The sequence below is a fragment of the Thunnus maccoyii genome, chromosome 22 (assembly GCF_910596095.1).
Source record: "Thunnus maccoyii chromosome 22, fThuMac1.1, whole genome shotgun sequence".
NCBI classification, from domain to species: Eukaryota; Metazoa; Chordata; class Actinopteri; order Scombriformes; family Scombridae; genus Thunnus; species Thunnus maccoyii.
In genome coordinates, this window is record NC_056554.1 from 25,126,635 (window position 1) to 25,145,790 (window position 19,156).

At 39.7% G+C, this 19,156-nt stretch overlaps 1 protein-coding gene across 2 annotated transcripts; it reads left to right on the top strand.

The window, feature by feature from the left end:
• Positions 1–676: 676 nt before the first annotated feature.
• Positions 677–7,387, top strand: LOC121889789 (V-set domain-containing T-cell activation inhibitor 1-like). 2 transcript variants are annotated; one of them, XM_042402029.1, is made up of 5 exons: positions 677–715; positions 4,417–4,661; positions 5,117–5,152; positions 5,937–6,268; positions 6,359–7,387. In XM_042402029.1, the coding sequence occupies exons 2-5, from the start codon at positions 4,631–4,633 to the stop codon at positions 6,428–6,430; spliced, it is 471 nt and encodes a 156-aa protein (XP_042257963.1). In that variant the 5' UTR covers positions 677–715; positions 4,417–4,630; the 3' UTR covers positions 6,431–7,387. The 2 variants fall into 2 exon arrangements, with proteins under 2 accessions (XP_042257963.1, XP_042257961.1); XM_042402027.1 differs by lacking the exon at positions 677–715 and adding an exon at positions 759–951.
• Positions 7,388–19,156: the final 11,769 nt, after the last annotated feature.

Consider the following 19,156-nt stretch of genomic DNA (forward strand, 5'->3'; position numbering starts at 1 on the left):
CCCTGCTGTAATATAGATGCCCTGGGTTGACGCACTGAGTCAAACTGAGTCAAGCCAGCAGATGTGTATGGAAAAACCCCCATAAGTGATGGGGGCCTAAATCCACAGTCCTCCTTCTGTGCAAAATGTATCAAAAGTTTATCTGAAGCTAATATGAAGCTTCGCTCCACAAACTGTGCTTATATTTTGTAAAGAACAAACAGAACTGACTTAAACCGGAAGTTTTGCGTGTTTCGGTTGGTTCACACTTGACACCCCCGCCATTACAGCCACCAGCCAGCAACAGCACCGAGTCCCCTGCAGAAACACTGAACTTTATTATTAATTATTCTACCATTATAATGTCCACACTGGTTCTCTTCAGTATGGACTAAAGGCACCAACTGAAACTGAAATGTCTGCATTCAAGTGAATGGAAATATTGACAAATCAGAAGATTAATCTTGAGTAGATGAGCTGCACAAACAGCCCGCAGATTCACATTAACGCAGTATTGATAATAAATCGTAGTAGTGATGATGAAAAAAAGGGGGATTATGGATTCTCATGGCGGACGCACTGGCATCTGATTGGCCCGAGGTGACAGGCTGCGGGCCAATCAGAGTGCACGTTGCGGTAGGCTGCCGCTCCTAGCAACAAGAGGGAACTTTTCTTTTTTTTTTTTTTTTGAAGCTGCCGGAAACGATAAATGTGGACACACACATGAAAGTTCAAGGTACTCGTACTGAAGTATTTCTCTCCACTCTACCACATTTCAGAGAAAAATGCTGCACTTTTTACTCCACTGCATTTATTTACTCATATTTTACCAGCAGTGAAAAGTAATTGTATCAGTAATTGATACCAGAATTGTATCAGTAAATGTTTTTACTTTCCGCCACTGATCATCATCATCAGATGTCACCACTGCTACATGAGAACAATAATAAGCAAAAAGAGCCTCAGAACCAGGTAATATTTCTCAGTCTACAGCAGACAAACACAAAAATCAGTTTATGCACCATGTGGTTGGTCAGCAGTAGACTGGTGGCGCCATCTACTGGTGGAAAAAGTACTGAACATTGAACTGAACTGTAACTACAGAGCATCTAATGGGCAGCAGAGGGAGAAACAGATTCATGCTATTGATTTAATAATGTGTGTTCATAGATTACTTAATTAGTGCTCTTGATTTATCTATTTTGAATTTCCCCTGTAACATCAGTCGCTTCTTGATCCACCGATGGTTTTGTAAATGACTTTACTCTGGGTCAGCAGAAGAAAGTAGGAAGGAGAAAACAATGACGTGATGATGTGATGAGGTGTCGAGTGTAAAATATGACTCAGGTTTTATCACAAAGAACAGAAAGACAAGAGTTCAATCAAACACAGTGATTTCAGTCAGAACGTCTGAATTTACAGCAGATTTTCCGCAACTAGAAAACATTTTTATTATTTGACCTTTTTTGCTGAAACAGAACAATATGAAGGAACTTTGAATTCCTACTACCCACTTAATTCCTATTACTAAAACACTATAAAACTACATGTTGAAGGGACGTTTGTGGTGAAGCTTATTATTCCATCCGTAGAATGAAAACAATAATCAAATATTATTAACGAACACTATTAATGGGAGACCACAGGACAACTTAAACATTTATATATTGACCTTTTCCATTATTGTGTTATTGTTGGAGACGGCAGTGAAAAAATAGTATGATAATCACTTTTTAAAGTCAAAGAGAAGCTTTGATACAAGTGAACGCAGCATCAACACGCTGACTGGATGAGTCCCGACTGTACAAAAATGTAAATAAACAAGTCTTACATGTTTGTTCAGTGCCGTAAAGAATCAGATTTATACAAACAATGTGTGTTGTAGAAGAATAAAAATAGAACAATAGTACAGTAATAATAAATAATGAAATAAACAAAGTAGTACTAAAATTAAATGAAAAATGTAACATCTATTCACAGAATGGAACAGTTTTGAAATGGGATATAAAACTTAATTAAGTTACGTAACAGTAACATTATACATTATAATAAATAATAATAAAGAGTATGTAAGGAATGAAAGACAAACTTGAGTTTGGGTAGTTTCATTGATATGTTTTTTTCTTAAATCAGCTATAATGTATATTTCTTATATTCAAGGATTCAAGAAGCTTAATTGTCATCTTACTACAGTAACATTTTCACTTTTCAGGTTCAATTTCTGCATATGAAGATATAAAAGTGTGTTTCCCGAGCTTGGTGAAAAGGTAGCATTAATGCAATAAAAAAGGCATTGAAACTTTGGGGGAATTTCCAAACCAAAGTCAAACCAAACCTCACAAACCTCAGACGCATGTTGTTACTGGCTGGTGGCTACACACCCACTGCCCAGAGGTTGACAGAAACATCCTGAACACAGCAATATAATAAGAAAATACAGTCAGAGGGCAGAGTCTCTGCAGATAAATACACTACCACATACTTCTAGTGGGTCATAAGTGATGACTGAGAGGCAGTGGACCCCAGAGGCATGTTGCGCTGGCCCACCGGTGAGTAGGTACACCCTGGCGTCTGCCAAATTTACATAACTGTATCACCAGGGGACTATGTTCCAATACAAGCGCTGAGTAAGTGCATTGAACAAATCAATGACTGGATGAGCCAGAATTTTCTTCAATTAAACAAAGACAAAACTGAAGTAATTGTTTTTGGAGCCAAGGAAGAACAAGTAGAAGTCAGCATTCAGCTTCAATCGATAATGTTAAAAACTACAAACCAAGCCAGAAATCTTGGTGTCGTCATGGACCTGAATTTCAACATCCACATTAAGACAATTACAAAGTCAGCCTACTATCACCTGAAGAATATATCAAGAATTAAAAGACTTTTGTCTGAGCAGGATTTGGAAAAACTGGTCCATGCATTTATCTTCAGTAGACTTGACTACTGTAACAGTGTCTTCACATTTCTCCCAAAAAAATCAATCAGACAGCTGCAGCTGATTCAGACGCTGCTGCTCGAGTCCTCACTAAGACCAAGAAAGTGGATCACATTACTCCAGTTCTCAGATCTTTACACTGGCTTCCTGTCTGTCAAAGAACTGATTTTAAGATACTGCTGTTGGTTTATAAAGCACTGAATGGTTTCTGATCTGCTGCTTCATTATGAACCATCCAGACCTCTCAGGTGGTCTGGATCAGGTCTGCCTTCTGTCCCCAGAGTAAAAAACTAAACATGGAGAAGCAGCTTTCAGTTTTTATGCTCCACATATCTGGAACAAACTCTCAGAAAACTGCAGGTCTCCTGCAACTTTCAGTTCTTTTAAATCACAGCTGAAGACTTTTCTGTTTGCCGCTTTTTATTAAACCAAATTTGAGGGTTAATATTTTACACTGCACTGTAACTTTTATTCTCCTGTTTTATCTGTCTTATTCCTTTTTAGCTTCTTTTTATTTTCAATTTTTTTGATAATTATAAAAATAAATATTTGCATTGAAATGTCTTTTTACTTGTGTTGCTTTTATATTCTATCTTAATGCCTTTTATGCTCTATGTAAAGCACTTTGAATTGCCTTGTTGTTGAAATGTGCTATACAAATAAACTTGCCTTGCCATCCACTGCCCCCTGCCTTCTGGGTATCCTCTGGAACAGAAAAGGCTGAGGGTGCAAACCCTGACAGAAAACATGGCTTGGACTCCGTTAGGCATTCCTCTGCTTCTTTCTAGGCCACAACGTGATCCAGGAAAGGGGTCATGGGCCTGTTCAAGGCCTTGTACCTCTAGTATCCACAGTTAAATGTCGTTTGCTGTGTTTGCACCTTGCACTTGATCTTTAGCTTTGTGTGTTTGTGTGTGTATTTTCACCACCACTTTGCAGTTCTCCCCTAAATTCTCCCTGTCTTGGTAGACAGTGATCTCAGCCATATAACAACCACTGTAACATCCTCCCTGCTTGGATTAAACATATTGTGTGACAAATCCAAAATCAGCATGATGCAGTGATGAGGAACATTAACCGGAGCTTTGTTATTGTAATTACAGCAGCAAAGAACAGGCAGGAGTTTATCTAAACCTCAACACAGATTTAACAGTTTAAATGAAGAATGACTTCATCACAGACTGAGAATGTCTCAATATAAGTCTCGACATGACTCAAAGGCGCCAGTAATTGCTGTGCCATGCATTGTGGAGTGGTTTCCAGATGTGTAAGTGAAATGAAGCTGCCATGGGATAAACTTGTGGGACTTATGACAAGTGGTGCACCAACGATGTTTGGTCAAAAGAGTGGACTGGTGGGCAGGGTTCAGAAGAGGATGTGGGAGGAACTATATTTATCAATGTTGGCTAGCAACTTTGTCCAAGTTTTACATTTTGGCCCACTGTGTATTTGAGTTTGGACACCCCTGCTCTATTTGATGTTAAGTATTTAACCAACAGGTTAGCTGTCAGCTCAGAAACCATCAAATGATCCTCTACAATCAGACTGATCATCATCATCACACATCAACACTGTCAATCTCTGTGAACACTTTCCTGTGAACTTCAGACCAAACCACAAATCTGCTGCACTGACCCATGCAGCGGAAACACTAGTTTTCACTGCTCTGACAGAACAATCAAAGAATTTGATGTCACATCAGTGAGAGGTACAATGAGACAAACATCTCTTCTCCGGCTGCTCCGTGAGTACAACCTGTCTGTCCAAACTTCAATAAGTGCATGTTTAAAATGTCTGAGTAAGATGTAACTAACATTACTGACAGATACAATTCATTATGTTCATAAAATATTTATCACTTTACACTAATGCAACCTTTTACAGCATGAAATGACATCACTAAGAGAAAACTGCATGTTAAACAGTTAATGTGTATTTTATTTATGTGTATTTATTCTCCTAATTGTATCTGTTCTGACTGTGGGTCATGATAACTCTTGTTGTAGAGATTTATAAGCGCTGTACATGTGTTCTTAAACTTAACACAGCTGACAAACACATTCATATTTAGAAAATCACAATAAACTCATCTTCAGTCTGGAAGATACTGTGAGTATTGTGTGTGGACTCTGAGGTAAAGAGTTGTTCTGTGTGGTTTCAGTAAAACTTCAAACTAACCTGAGTTTCATTTCTCTTTAGTTCTGAGCTTACTGCTGTGCTGCAAAACAAACCAAGGTTAGTAAACTTCTTCTATGACAATCTGAAAGCCACTGACTCTGTCTGAGACACCCTGAGAGGAAAGTTAGAGCTGAGGACAGAGACTTTAGTTCAGACTGATGATAATACGAACGCACCAAAATCAGAATATCCACAACTAACACAAGTTCTTCTTGGCAGAGGGATTTACGCATATGAGTCATTCTTCTGTAGATGGAGACGTGTGGAACATGCTTTCTGTGTGTCTTTGCTCTTACTGGTTTGAATGAGAGATTCCTTCTGTGGATTCAGGATATTTCCTTCATGTGGTCTGTACATAGTTCTCTGTGATGTGGCAGATGAATGAAATTTGTTCTTTTGCTTTATGTTTGTCTTCTTATGAGATGGACATAATTTTTTTTTCAATTTATTATTTTTTGATTATGATGACTCATATGGGTAGCTCCCTCTGCCACCAAGGATACAAGCTGCCTCTGAATAATAATAATAATAATAATAATAATAATAATAAGAAGAAGAAGAAGAAGAAGAAGAAGAAAGCACCTGTTGTACTGGCCCTTTAAATCACCTACTTCTGGTCATGTCCATCAGTCACGTGACTCTTTCGAACCAACGAAGGTAAAGCAACATGGAAGACGGTGGTTAAAGACCCCAAATAATCATTGTTTTCAATTTATTATTTTTGGATTATGATGACTCATATGTGTGGCCCCCTCTGCTGGAAAGAACTTGTCTCTTTTGTATTACTGACTTTTTCATCCTGCTTTTCTGTGAATTTTCTGTTTTTGTTGAAATCTTTCAGAGATAACAGCAAAGTCTGGAGATGATGTCACTCTTCATTGTCAGAGTCCCAGAGATGAAGCCATCTCACTGTTAGAGTGGATCAGACTTGACCTGAAGGAAGATTACGTCTTCTTCTTCAGAGAGAACCGCTCATATGAACACTACCAGCATCCATCTTTTCGTGGTCGAGTGCAGCTGAGAGATCCAGAGATGAAGGACGGAAACGTTTCTGTGATTCTGAAGAACGTCACCATCAACGACACTGGAACATACGAGTGTCGTGTTTCTGTGAACAGCAAAGGACGCAGAAAGAGAGCCACACCAGAGCTCATCTGCACCATCAACCTGAAGGTTGAAGACTCAGGTGAGTTTGTAGAGTTTGTAGAGGTGAAACATCATCTACCTGACAGCTGATACCTCACACCTGTTTCTGCTCTGCAGGTCACACAGCTGGAAACACCTGGACTGAAGGAGACAAGGATGGAAACATGGGAGGACGTGTTGGACTCATAATTGGACTGTCAGTTGCTGCAAGTGTGATTGTTGTTGGTTTTGTGATCTTCATGATCTATAAAAGAAATAAGAATTCATCCCTCCCTCCTGCTGAGGAAGCAGGTGACCAACAGATGTCTGAAATGTAAACAGTAAATGTAAAATGAGCCTCATCACTAGTTATCACGGTGACTGACTCAGTCCAGAGTTTAGGTGTAATAGTAATAGTTGCCCGAATGTATGAAATGCTTCAAAACTGAACTGTTGTCAATGCAGTTGCTTCATATTGATTCAGTGCTGCAGAAAACTCGTCACCATTGAAGATGTTTACAACCACTGCAAACACTGATGATTAATTATTCTTGTGATTTCTGTGGTTTAAACAAAGAAACAATTTTTCACTTATTTTTACATTGTATGTATTCCAAAATATTTTGGAATGATATGCAAAACTTTCTATCTAGAAAAACAGGTCAAATGGTCATGCTTTCTGGTATGTTAGCTTTTTAATCCAACTGTTCATGATTTTTGGCAAATTCCACGTACATAAAATGAAATGGACCAATAGGAAACCAAGTTTTACCTTATTTCTAATTGATATTAACCTCTATTATAACTCTATAGTCAAGATGACAAATAGAAAAGCAGCAAAGACCCAAACAATATTTGAAACATATAAAATCGACTGTATCACTTAATTATTAACCTATGCCCCTTTATTTATTTGTTTACTTCCCTATGTATTATTTTGCTTTTAATGAATGTAAAGGCTTCTTGCACAATCCCTTTTATGAAAGCTTTTTAATGTCACAACTGAATTCCCTGGAACTGTTTCCTCTTTTTGTTCTGTAACCTTGTTTGTTACTGTTGATTCAATTTGACTGTTATCAATAAAGTTTAAAAAAAAAAAATAAATAAATAAAAAAACAACACACTCAACTCACAATCAAAAAAGCCGGGTGATGAATCATTAAAGTATAAAATTGAACAAAGAATGGAATCAGGACAGCACAGGCAACATGAGAGATTCCTTCTGTGGATTCAGGATATTTACTTCATGTGATCTGTACATAGTTCTCTGTGATGTGGCACATGAATTAAATTTGTTCTTTTGCTTTTTGTTTATCCTCTTATGAGCTGGACATAAGTCAATTTTTTCAATTTATAACAAGCTTTTAAAATACAACACATTGTTAAAGATGAAACCAGTGGTTTCCAACCTTTTTGTCTTTTGACGTCTTACAAAAAGCAGTGTGTAGTTGGGGTCACATTTCACATGTCTATGAGTTGTTAACAGCTCCACCAAATAGTGATTTTTCCCTCTAAACTTCTCACATGCTTTCATTTCAATAAATGTTCAAATGAGCCAATATTTCAGCAAAAATCAAAGATTTTCTGCACTATTTCAATGTAAAACTGTTAAAAATTCAATGCAATATCACATAAATTACAACATAATCTTAATAAAAATGTTAACTTGTGTATTAGACTACAGAATGAAAATAAATAAAGTAGTGTTTACACAGGCTTAATTGTAAGAGAGGACTTCCTTTTGTGTCTGTCATTTCACTATAAGACTTCACTAAAAGTTACTGTATGAACAATTATACACCAAAATATAGGTTAATTTGCATTTTCACAGTGAAATTCTGAGATACATTTTAAAGAGGACATGTTCTGTAGTTATATTCTGCTCTACTGGGCTTTGACTTGCAGGCAGCATTCCTACACATGTTCACCACAAGTCAGACCAGGATATAATAACAATAAAAATAACAGAAAACCACTAAAAGCAGAAGATGTCCCCTTAAGGGTTTTTGAAACCAAAAACAGATCAAACAAAACATAATGGTCTTAAAGGGAGAAATTCATCTCTAACACATCAGTTAAATAGAAATGTTACTGTATTTTCATTATTCCTCTTTATGCTGTGGTTCATTTTTGAGCGTCTGAGTGATGTTTGTTACGGAGGAACTTAAACTTGTTTTCCAGATTTGAGAGGCTGAACTCCGGCAGGAGAAACAGGACATTTATCTCACAGGTAGAAGGATTCATTGATTTTTGAGTGTTGAGGACTGATGCTTTTCTGTCTGTTCTGGTCCTCGCGTGTTCTTTTAATGAAGCGATAGGAGAAGATATTGTTAGGCTCAAAATCAGCTTTATTCTAATACCAGTAGAATATGCAATATTACAGAGCTCTGGGTCTGATTATAGTTTCCCCGACAAGCAACAGAGTGTCTGTCAGTTCACGAAGTCTGACTCACTATCTCTCCCCGATCCAGTATTTTTATAATACATAGATCAAGAAATGTGCAACCGGAGTGTTGTCGTCTTCTCATTGGTTGACGGCGTCCTGCCTCTCCTTTTCGTGGTATCTGACTCCATACCTTCGGCCTCGCCTCTGTGAAATGTGACCCCATTGGTTGTGCACAACCAATCGATCAACCTGTCTCTTACAGTACACAGCTGAAGACCTTGAGGCTATACGTGACATTTTTTTCACAGTTGAGTGGGCGCACCCCACTCTCACGCTTCCTGTTAACTGAAAACAGACTTTGAGGTTAAGATGACCTTTTGCTAAATTCTAGGCACATGTGAATTTGTAAGTTTCTCACATCCAGTATTTTTCCACTTTGCAGTCGCAAAGTTCAAATACAGTACAGTTCAAATACAATACAATACTGGTTCCTCTTGGGATGAGGGAGTCCTCCCTCCCCTGTGGCGCCATTCCCACCACAGTGGAGGAACTGCAACAATTAGAGCATTGAGACAAACCACACCCAGCCATCCCCACTTATGTGTGACCAACATGCAGTAAAGTAAAATGAATAATACTTGTGGGTGTTGGACAAGCGACATAAACATTCCAGAGTCTGCATGTCACCTTAGGTAATATGGTATGGCCCTTCGGGGGGACCTTAGAGATACAAACGATGGATTTGGTCAAGTTTGGAACTGTTCCAGATGTGGTATGTTGTGACACATAATATGTTGTGAGGTAGCTGTCAATTACATGATAGATGGCTCCCAACTGACCTAGTGCCCATGGAAAACCTATGTTATTCATGTGATAAGATACAGATGTGTAACCCCATATAAGCTATGCACCGACAGTGGTACGGTGCCCAGACCATCTTTGTACATGGAATGGACCCGATGGCCATCGTCTAATAAACGTCTTCAAAATAAAAACTTCGCCAGCTCTTCCTTTGAACGATATCATCACACATCCTTCCTTTCATAAGCTAAATAGCAACCTTCTAGTGGAGTCTTCTATCCTATCCCTGTAGCTGAGCAGACCCTCTCTCAACGTAAGAAGTGTAATGCCTTCTCAAAATAGGTTGCTGAGGCAAAAGGGGGTGAAGAGGGAAGTCCTGCCCCCAAGAACACAGACTGGGTGCTGCTGAAGGTCATCAAAAGGAAGTGGTCGGAACCGAGGTGGACAGGACCCTACAGAGTGGCTGAAAGGACTACCCATGCCGTCCGGCTGAAAGGAAAAGGAGACATGTGGTACCACTGGACGATGTGTGCAGCAGCTGACCCTCCCATCAGGACCTTGTCAGAGATGAGCAAAGATTTTAAAGAGCAGTCATAAACTGTTGGGAGAGAAAGGAAATGAGACTTTTTCTGTTTTTAGCTTTGCACAACACAGGGCAGTGTGAGTCATTTAGAAAAGAAGGCTGAAACAAGAGCCGTTAGTTGACCGGCTTATATGCTAGGAATGCAGTGGTTTTTGACGTCACAGCTTCAGGTCCTGGAAATTGTTGCCCATGCGTGAGTTCGTATGGAAGTGAACCCTGTCACAGAGCTGACTGAGCTCCGAACTGATGTCAAAGCCAGTTGGAGGGCATCAACGCAACTGAGCTTCGTTTGTGCACACAGTTGGTCAATATTTACCTTTAAGGTTTGATTCATCCTTTCCTCTTTTCCTTGAGACTGAGGATGGTATACTATGTTTTAGTCCCAGACAGTTCTCCACTGCCTGGAGGTCTTTGTTTTTGAAGTGTGTGCCATTATCAGATCTGATTTTCTTTGGAAATCCGTGTATTGGAAGGTAGCGATTAATTAAGAACTTAATCACTGTTTGGGCATCTTCCTTTTTTGTAGGTACAGCCTCTGGCCAGCCGGTGTATGCATCCACCGCTACCAGGAGGTATCTGTATCCTCTGACCCGGTCAATCATGTCAGTGTAATCAATGATAATTGAGTGGGGGCAGAGGGAATGTCCCTTCATGTGGTTTAATCGTTCGCTTCACATTATAAGTGGTACAAGTACTACACCCTCTAATGTGATTATCAATCATTGCAGGTAGGAAAGGGTGCTTGGTCTGCTGCGTCGTTTCCTTCCAGCAGTCAGCTTGCATTTCATGACTGCTATCTGTCTGGGTTTCATCAATGCACTAGTGAGTCTTTTTACATCTTTCTCATGCTTGATAGGTGTCTTAGATGCTGTCAAGAACCCTGCTCTGATCCAATTGCTGAGTTCTACTTGAATAGCACCGACCACATAAGCAGAATCTGCATAAATATTCACACTCGTACCTTCTGACCACTCTAAGGCTGCAATCATGGCATGAAGCTCTGCTAACTGTGCTGATTCTTTTCCTGTCACATGTTCCGCAGCTATCGTCTCAAACCCCTCATCTGTCGCTCTTACAACGGCCCACGCGGCCTTCAAGCCTTCTGTAGGGTGTCACACAAATGCGGTTCCCCCTCCCCCATGTTATCTGCCATGTTTATACCTTCGTGAGTGAACGTTATGTGTGGTGCAGTTAAGTTTTTTCCCTACCATGAAAACGCTGTTTGTGCTCTAGCATTACTGAGTCTGATGTCTTTGTTTTTCAGACTTGGAAAAGAGAACGTTGGGAATTTGGGTGGGCTCCCACTCCGTGACTTTTACCAGGGGGGGGGGGGTAGCCTCTTTAGACATTTCATACCACTGATACAAGTCTGGTGTTAGTGTAACAATCTGCCGCAACCCAGTACACGGAGCCATCCACATCCATAAAAGCCTCGTCATACACAAAAGACCCACAGCGGTTGTAGAAGAGCGTAACATGCAATGGGTCAGGGGGAGGAGCTTATGGATGTAACATATGCAACCATTGCTCCCATGCTGTGAACGCCACCACCATCTTGCGGCTCAGGTTGGACTCGCCCCCAGTAAATGTGACATCTGGGGCTGTTTTGTTTGAGGAGGAGGAGGAGCATCAGGAGGAGGAGGAGGAGGAGGAGCATCAGGAGGAGGCAAGAGGAGGGGGAGGAGCATCAGGAGGAGGAGGAGGAGGAGGAGCATCAGGAGGAGGAGGGAGGAGGAGGAGCATCAGGAGGAGGAGGAGGAGGAGCATCAGGAGGAGGAGGGAGGAGGAGGAGCATCAGGAGGAGGAGGAGGAGGAGGAGCATCAGGAGGAGGAGGGAGGAGGAGGAGCATCAGGAGGAGGAGGAGGAGGAGGAGCATCAGGAGGAGGCAAGAGGAGGGGGAGGAGCATCAGGAGGAGGAGGGAGGAGGAGGAGGAGCATCAGGAGGAGGAGGGAGGAGGAGCATCAGGAGGAGGAGGGAGGAGGAGGAGCATCAGGAGGAGGCGAGAGGAGGGGGAGGAGCATCAGGAGGAGGAAGGAGGAGGAGGAGCAGCATCAGAAGGAGGAGGAGGAGGAGGAGCATCAGGAGGAGGCAAGAGGAGGGGGAGGAGCATCAGGAGGAGGAGGGAGGAGGAGGAGCAGCATCAGAAGGAGGAGGGAGGAGGAGGAGGAGCATCAGAAGGAGGAGGAGGAGGAGGAGCATCAGGAGGAGGCAAGAGGAGGGGGAGGAGCATCAGGAGGAGGAGGGAGGAGGAGGAGCATCAGGAGGAGGCGAGAGGAGGGGGAGGAGCATCAGGAGGAGGAAGGAGGAGGAGGAGCAGCATCAGAAGGAGGAGGGAGGAGGAGGAGCATCAGGAGGAGGAGGGAGAAGGAAGAGGAGCATCAGAAGGAGGAGGAGGAGCATCAGGAGGAGGAGGGAGGACAACATGAGTTCTTCACAACAGGTCAGTGAAACCGTCACTACATCTTGACTTCTTGTTCTTTAATGTTTGGTTGTTGACAGATTAATGTTGTTACATCATTATAAATGCAAAAATGTGAAGAAGACAATAAATAAACATATTTAGACGGACAAACACCAGTTTATAGAGACTCTCTGTACACTGGTTAAAAGTGTTGATGCAACCTGCAATGATATTTACTGTCACAGACGACTAAAGAAACATGAAAATATTCACATTTGAGAAGCTGGAATCAGAGAATTTTAACATTTTTTTCTTTAAAAGAAAAAAAAAGATTTTCTGTCTGTCGATTAATCGTTGCAGCTCTACAATGAAAATATGAGCATGTTGGACTTTTTTAATGTGACTTTAGTATTTAAATATTAAACCAGAAGGGGGCATCGACACAACATGTTTCAGTTTGGTGTTAAATCTACTTTTTATACGTCTTTTATCTTCTGTCTGTATTTCGTCTGTCACCATAGAAACAGCGAGGCTCCAACAGACCGAGAGCTCACCACTGTCTGCAGTGTGACAAGGCGTTCACATGGACACACCGACTGAAGGACCATCAGAGCGTTCACACCGGAGAGAAACCGCACCACTGCGACCAGTACGGGGAAAACCTTCACCCAGTTAAGCAGCTTAAAGACTCACCAGCAAGTCCACACAGGAGAGAAACCGTACCGCTGCGAGCAGTGCGGGAAATCTTTCAGTCAGTCAAGTACGTTAAAACTCCACCAGCGGCGCCACACTGGAGAAAAACCGTACAGCTGTGAGCAGCGCGGGAAGAGCTTCAGCCACGTCACCACGTGTCTGCTGCACAAACGGGTCCACAGCGGCGACAGACCGTACCGCTGTCAGCACTGCCGCAAAAGTTTCATCACGTCGTCCAATTTACGACACGTGCGCACGCACACCGGAGAGAAACCGTACAGGTGCGACCGCTGTAAGAAACACTTCACCTCCTCCAATCAGCTGAAGAGACATCGCTGCGTCTGACATGTGACAGACATGTGACTTCATCTTACTGGTTACTGTCATTTCCCAATAAGTGCGACTGCAAATAACGATTATTTTCTCAATTAATTGTTTCTAGTCTATAAAATGTTTTTAAAAATAGTGGAAAAAATGGCATTTACAGCTTCTAAGTGTGTGATGTCTTCAATGTCTCAACAATATCTTTACAAATAATATGGAAATTTGATGTTGATGATCATGAGGATAGAAATCGAAGCTCAGCAGTAGTAGAAGGAAATGATTGATATTGTTAGTAAGTGTAAGAAGAAAACATCCACTGACTGGAATGAAGTTGATAAAATAATAGTCAAGAACGTCATTGATTTTATTGTAAAACCACTTTGTCCTTCCAAACGGGTTCATTTCCATTCAAAATGAAACCTGTTAAAGTTATCCCAGTATATAAAACTGGGAATAGACGTCACTTTACCAGTTACAGGCCTGTGCCTTAACTGTCCCAGTTCTCTAAGCTGGTGGAAACAGTTTCATTATGAAGCATCAATGTATTGACTGACAGTCAGAATGATTCAGAACAAACAGATCAATATCTATAAATATAACTAATTGTATAGATAATAAGAAGCATGCAGTGGGAGTATTTATAGATTTTAAAAAGCATTTGATATCATTGATCACAATATATTCGTCAATAAAACAGGAAGGTCTGGTATCAGAGGGGTTGTGCTGCTGGTTGACCACAGATCAACATGTTTGGATATTACTTGTGGAGTCCCTCAGGGCTCAGTATCAGGCCCACAAACTGTTCATTTTGTACATAAATGATATTTGTAGAGTATCAATGATACTGAAATTAGTTTTATTTGCAGACGACACTGATGTTTTCTGTTCTGAGGAGAATTTGCAGCAGCTTTTGGAGGTCGTTACGACTGAAATGAATAAATTAGAACGGTGGTTAAAAGTAAACAAATTATCATTAAATTTGAACAGAACCAAGCTTCTGCTGTTCTGAAACTGTAAAATAAACTTTGTGATGATAGACAATGTTAATATAGAAACAGTATATGAAAATAAATTTCTGAGTGTGATATTAGACCATAAATCAGCTGGAACCTCATATATAAGACGTGTGAACAAAGCTGATGAAGAACGTCACAGTTCTGAGAAAAACAAGACACATAAATATACATATATATGGATCATCATTCACTCGTATTACTGTATCTGAATTACTGTGTGGAGGTGTGAGGTAACACCTACACAAGCACCAAACACTCATTATGCAAACTACAAAAAAAAGAGCCATGAGGATAGTAAATAATGTAGGATTTCAGGAAACACGAACATGCTTTGAAGTTCATGGATGTGGTGGAATTTAAAGACACAAACAACGTACAAAGCAAGAAATAATTTACTTCCTGGCAACATATAAACATGTTCTTAGACAGAGAGGAGGATTATAACTTAAGAGGAACATTTAATATAAAAAAAACATGGTGTTTGTACCACTGAAGAGTATTTATATTTCAGTTTGTGGAACAGTTTAGATGAAGAAATCAATCAGGAAAAACGTTAATGGTGACGATGTTATTGGTTTTCTTCTAATTTCCAAATTCTTTATTTAATAGTGTTTGATTATGTATGAAGAGGATGAACACAGAGGTTTAGTTGTGTATGATGGACTGTGAATCTTTAATTGATGATTGATTGATTAGTATTGAAGAGGGGTTGAACTAGACAAGCATGTTGCTGTTATGTTTCTTATTGAGAGTCTGTTGTATGTGTTCAGTGTTCATTTTATTGGTTATTTTTGTTTTATATCCACTTACATATTTTCTTTTTATAATGTTTGAAATAAAGTTTATTCAGCTCAGTTTGCTTGTTTTGTCTGACCAACAGTCCAAAACCTAAATAGATTGAGGTCATATATCCTCACATTCGAGAAGTTAAAACCAGAGATTTTTGCTTGAAAAATGACTGAAATGATAAATCGATTATCAGTCGTTGATTAATATTCTGTACATCGACTAATCATTGCAGCTCTATGTGGACAGAACTTTGTAATTTGGTGATAATTACGGCTAAAATATAAACACAGAGTAGAATATTCTCTGTGACAGTAAACTGGATGTGTTTGGGTTGTTGGTCTGGACAAAATCTTTGGCTTCAGGAAACTGTGATCAATATTTTTCACCATTTTATAGAACAAACAACTAATGATGTGAAAATAATCGTTAGTAAAACAGATTTGTTCTTAAGTGCCACGTATGACTAATTTTAGAGTTTTTTCTGCGATCGTAAGAGTAATATAAACATGAACAATATTAAAAACATCATGGCTGCCAGTTTCCAGATGTTTGTCAGTAGTAAACAGCTGTTAACAGTCTAACATCACCTGCTGTGGGCTGTAATATTCTCCTCTAATATCTCTGTGACATCACGTGATGCTTCTCATATCAGTCATGAAGAGCTTTGCTTCAGAAATATGTTTTTAGCGTCTAACTTCATATCAAAGTGTTTCCTCTTTATTTGTGTCACAGCGCTGTAAATGTGTTCACTACTTGTTTTTGTCATATATAGTGATAATAACATAAAAGGCTGGTTTACATGATGTCACTTTGGCACAATAACTGACATTAGTGAGATATTTAAATAATATACTTTTGCCACTTATGGATATGAAAGTTTGCTGCTCATTTATTTTATATTCACATGGTGTTTGTCTTGCAGCAGTTTCACAGAAATAAACATATTAAATATATATTAAATGAAGCAGAGGTTGTGTTTCCAGCAGAGGGCGATCTCGACTTTATAACCAGTAACGGAGACGTTTCAACAGAAACATCCTGTCTGGATAAATGTTGGATGTAGAATCATCTTCTTCTGCAGATGGTTTATAAAAAAATCATTTATTCTTGTCAACCTCCAACATATTAATCACATATAGTAACCTGTGAGCCTGGTTACACTGGTTTTATATTTACTCATACTGGTTATGTAAATCACAACACATGAAAATGGCTTGAAATAGAATATTAACAAAAAAAGCATCAAGTAATCAGGGTTATTGATTGAGGATCATTGATCAATCAAACACGCCAAAGGCAATTGCATCTGATTGACAAGAGCCGTGACACTGTTTACATAAAAGTTGGTAAACTCTTCAAGTAAAGGCGTGGACTGCCCGTCCACCTCCAGGTGTAATTATCAGTCTTTACAGCTGCAGCTTCCTCAGTGTGACGAGTTTCTGGTTTTCTGAGTCATATCAATGTAATTTTTTTTGTTTTTTTTTAGTAAATTATGTACATTTTAACGTCTGAACAGCTTTGTAGAGCTGCAACGAAAATGTGCAAAGTATCTGATTCAAGTATCAGCTTCTTAAATGTGAATATTTTCTGTTTTTTTTAGTCCTTGATGACTAAAGAAACCGTTGGTTGGAACAAAACAAGACATTTGAGGACGTCATCTTGGTCTGTGGGAAACAGACGTGGACATGGACCAAACAACTAATCAATTAATGGTTTTGAGGTTTCTTTAGTCTCTATGACAGTAAACTGAAGATCTTTGTGTTGTGGACAAAACAATACATCTTTGAAAAACAGTGACCAATATTTTTCACCATTTTCTAACAATTTATGGACCAAACAACTAATTTAATTGGGAAAATAATAATAAAAGATTAATCAATAATAATGTTGTTGTGAAAAACATTTCCCCACCAACCAGCAGCAGCTGTTTATAGAAACATTAGGAGCGTTTGTTTTTATTGTTGTCACATAAAAATGAGACTGTGTAGAATCACCCAGCTGTGATGTCACAGGGTACTCCGGTACACTGTGATGTCACAGGGTACTCCGGTACACTGTGACATCACTGCAGCCAGTCGAGACGCTGAACAATCAAAAACAAGATTGTCTGAGGGGTGAAGCTGCTCTTTAAAGATGTCGACAAACTTTTTTAAAGGCCATTTTTCAATCTTTATTCACATTCAATTTATTGATTAGTCAGAAAAATAGTTGACTGATGGATTAATTGATGATTAAATGATTGTTAGTTGCAGCTGCGGTTGTTAATAAAGCTTCATACTCTTTGTCAGTGGAAGAAAACGGCTGCATGTGATGCTCGTGATCACCAGCAGGAGGCAGAAACATGCAGAGAGAGAGGTGAGGTTACTGTGCTAATTACAGGGTTAACAAGCTGTGACACACACACACACACACACACACACACACACACACACACAGGAAAGATGACAGGAACAGAAATCTAAATCACAGGTTTTACTCGTCACGTGCACATTTTGTGTCTATAAACTGAGGAATCTGTCGAGCTCACAGTAAACTACCAATCATGTTTCCGGCCGCTCCGCCCAGAGAGAGTGTGTGTGTGAGAGAGTGTGTGTGTGTGTGAGAGTGTGTGCGTGTGTGAGAGTGTGTGAGAGTGTGTGTGTGAGAGTGTGTGTGTGTGTGTGAGTGTGTGTGTGTGTGTGTGTGTGTGTGTGTGTGTGTGTGTCTAAAGCAGATGTTAAACACACAAATCACCAGACGTGTTACCGCCCTCCCTTCCTCTCCTTCTCTCTTCCTGCAGGTGACGTCAAAGAGGTTGCAGGTTAGAGGTCAGAGGTCAAGTATCGGGGCGGAGCGTCTACACCTGCACTGACAGAGAGGCTGTTTCTTTAATCAATCTGATGCAGATTAAATGAGTAGTTGATCGACAGGAAATTAATCTGCAATTATTTTGATGATTAGTTGATTATTTCAGTCATTTAAACAAACAGAAATGTTGAATGTTTGCTGCTGTTGTTGTCTGTCGGGCAGGTTTGGAGGTTTTAACATCACCTGCTGCTCGGAGGTTTTAATCCGGTCTCTCTGTATGTGGATCATTTTCACCACAGTAATAATTACAGACTGTTTCTGCTCCTCCTGCCATTTAAATCCCATCTGGAGCGACGTCCTTGTGTTTTAAAGTTGATCTCTGAGCTCATCCGATGTGCTGCTGTTCTTGTTTTTACACCATATTTGTTCACATTTAGTCAAATATTCTCCATTAAAAGTCATGTGAATCAGCTGTTAGCAGCTCCTGTCTGCAGTGTAACATGTACAGACAACTATCACTGATTACGGTGATACTGAAGAAAACTTAAACATGATCTGGATCCTCTTTTTTCTCTGGTTTCTGAGTGGATTTATGGAGGTTTATTGTTGATGGACATCAGAGATAATGATCCTCGGGAATCAATTATTTCCTCCTGCTGTGATGCACAAAAAATAACTAAAAATGCAGCCTTGCAACAGTCTGCAGTGTTATTCATATGTTTAGATAAGGTTGTAATATTAAAAAAAGATGTAAAATCATTGTTTATGTGATGTTTCTGTTGAACACCATTTCCCATGAGCCCACAGCGCTGCAGACGTTTATAGACAACAGATTACAGCTCAAAGGTTGGAAAGATAGAAAAAGAGCTGTTAATTAATTATTAATGACAGATATCAACTTATAAAAACAGTTATTTAACTTAGAATATGAGAAGTAAACATACATGTTTACTTCGTCAAAGGCTGATGAAAGAAACGCCCAGTAACAGGAAGTGATGTCATGACTTGTTAAAAGATAAAAACCCTCTGAGAATGTTTCACTTCCAAAAACAAAGCAAAGTTCAGTTTTCAGTGAATGTTTGACTCTTAAGAGTTTAAACCTGCTGTTGAATACTGAAGGTCAAAGGTCACAGCAGCTTCTCTGTCGTTCTGTA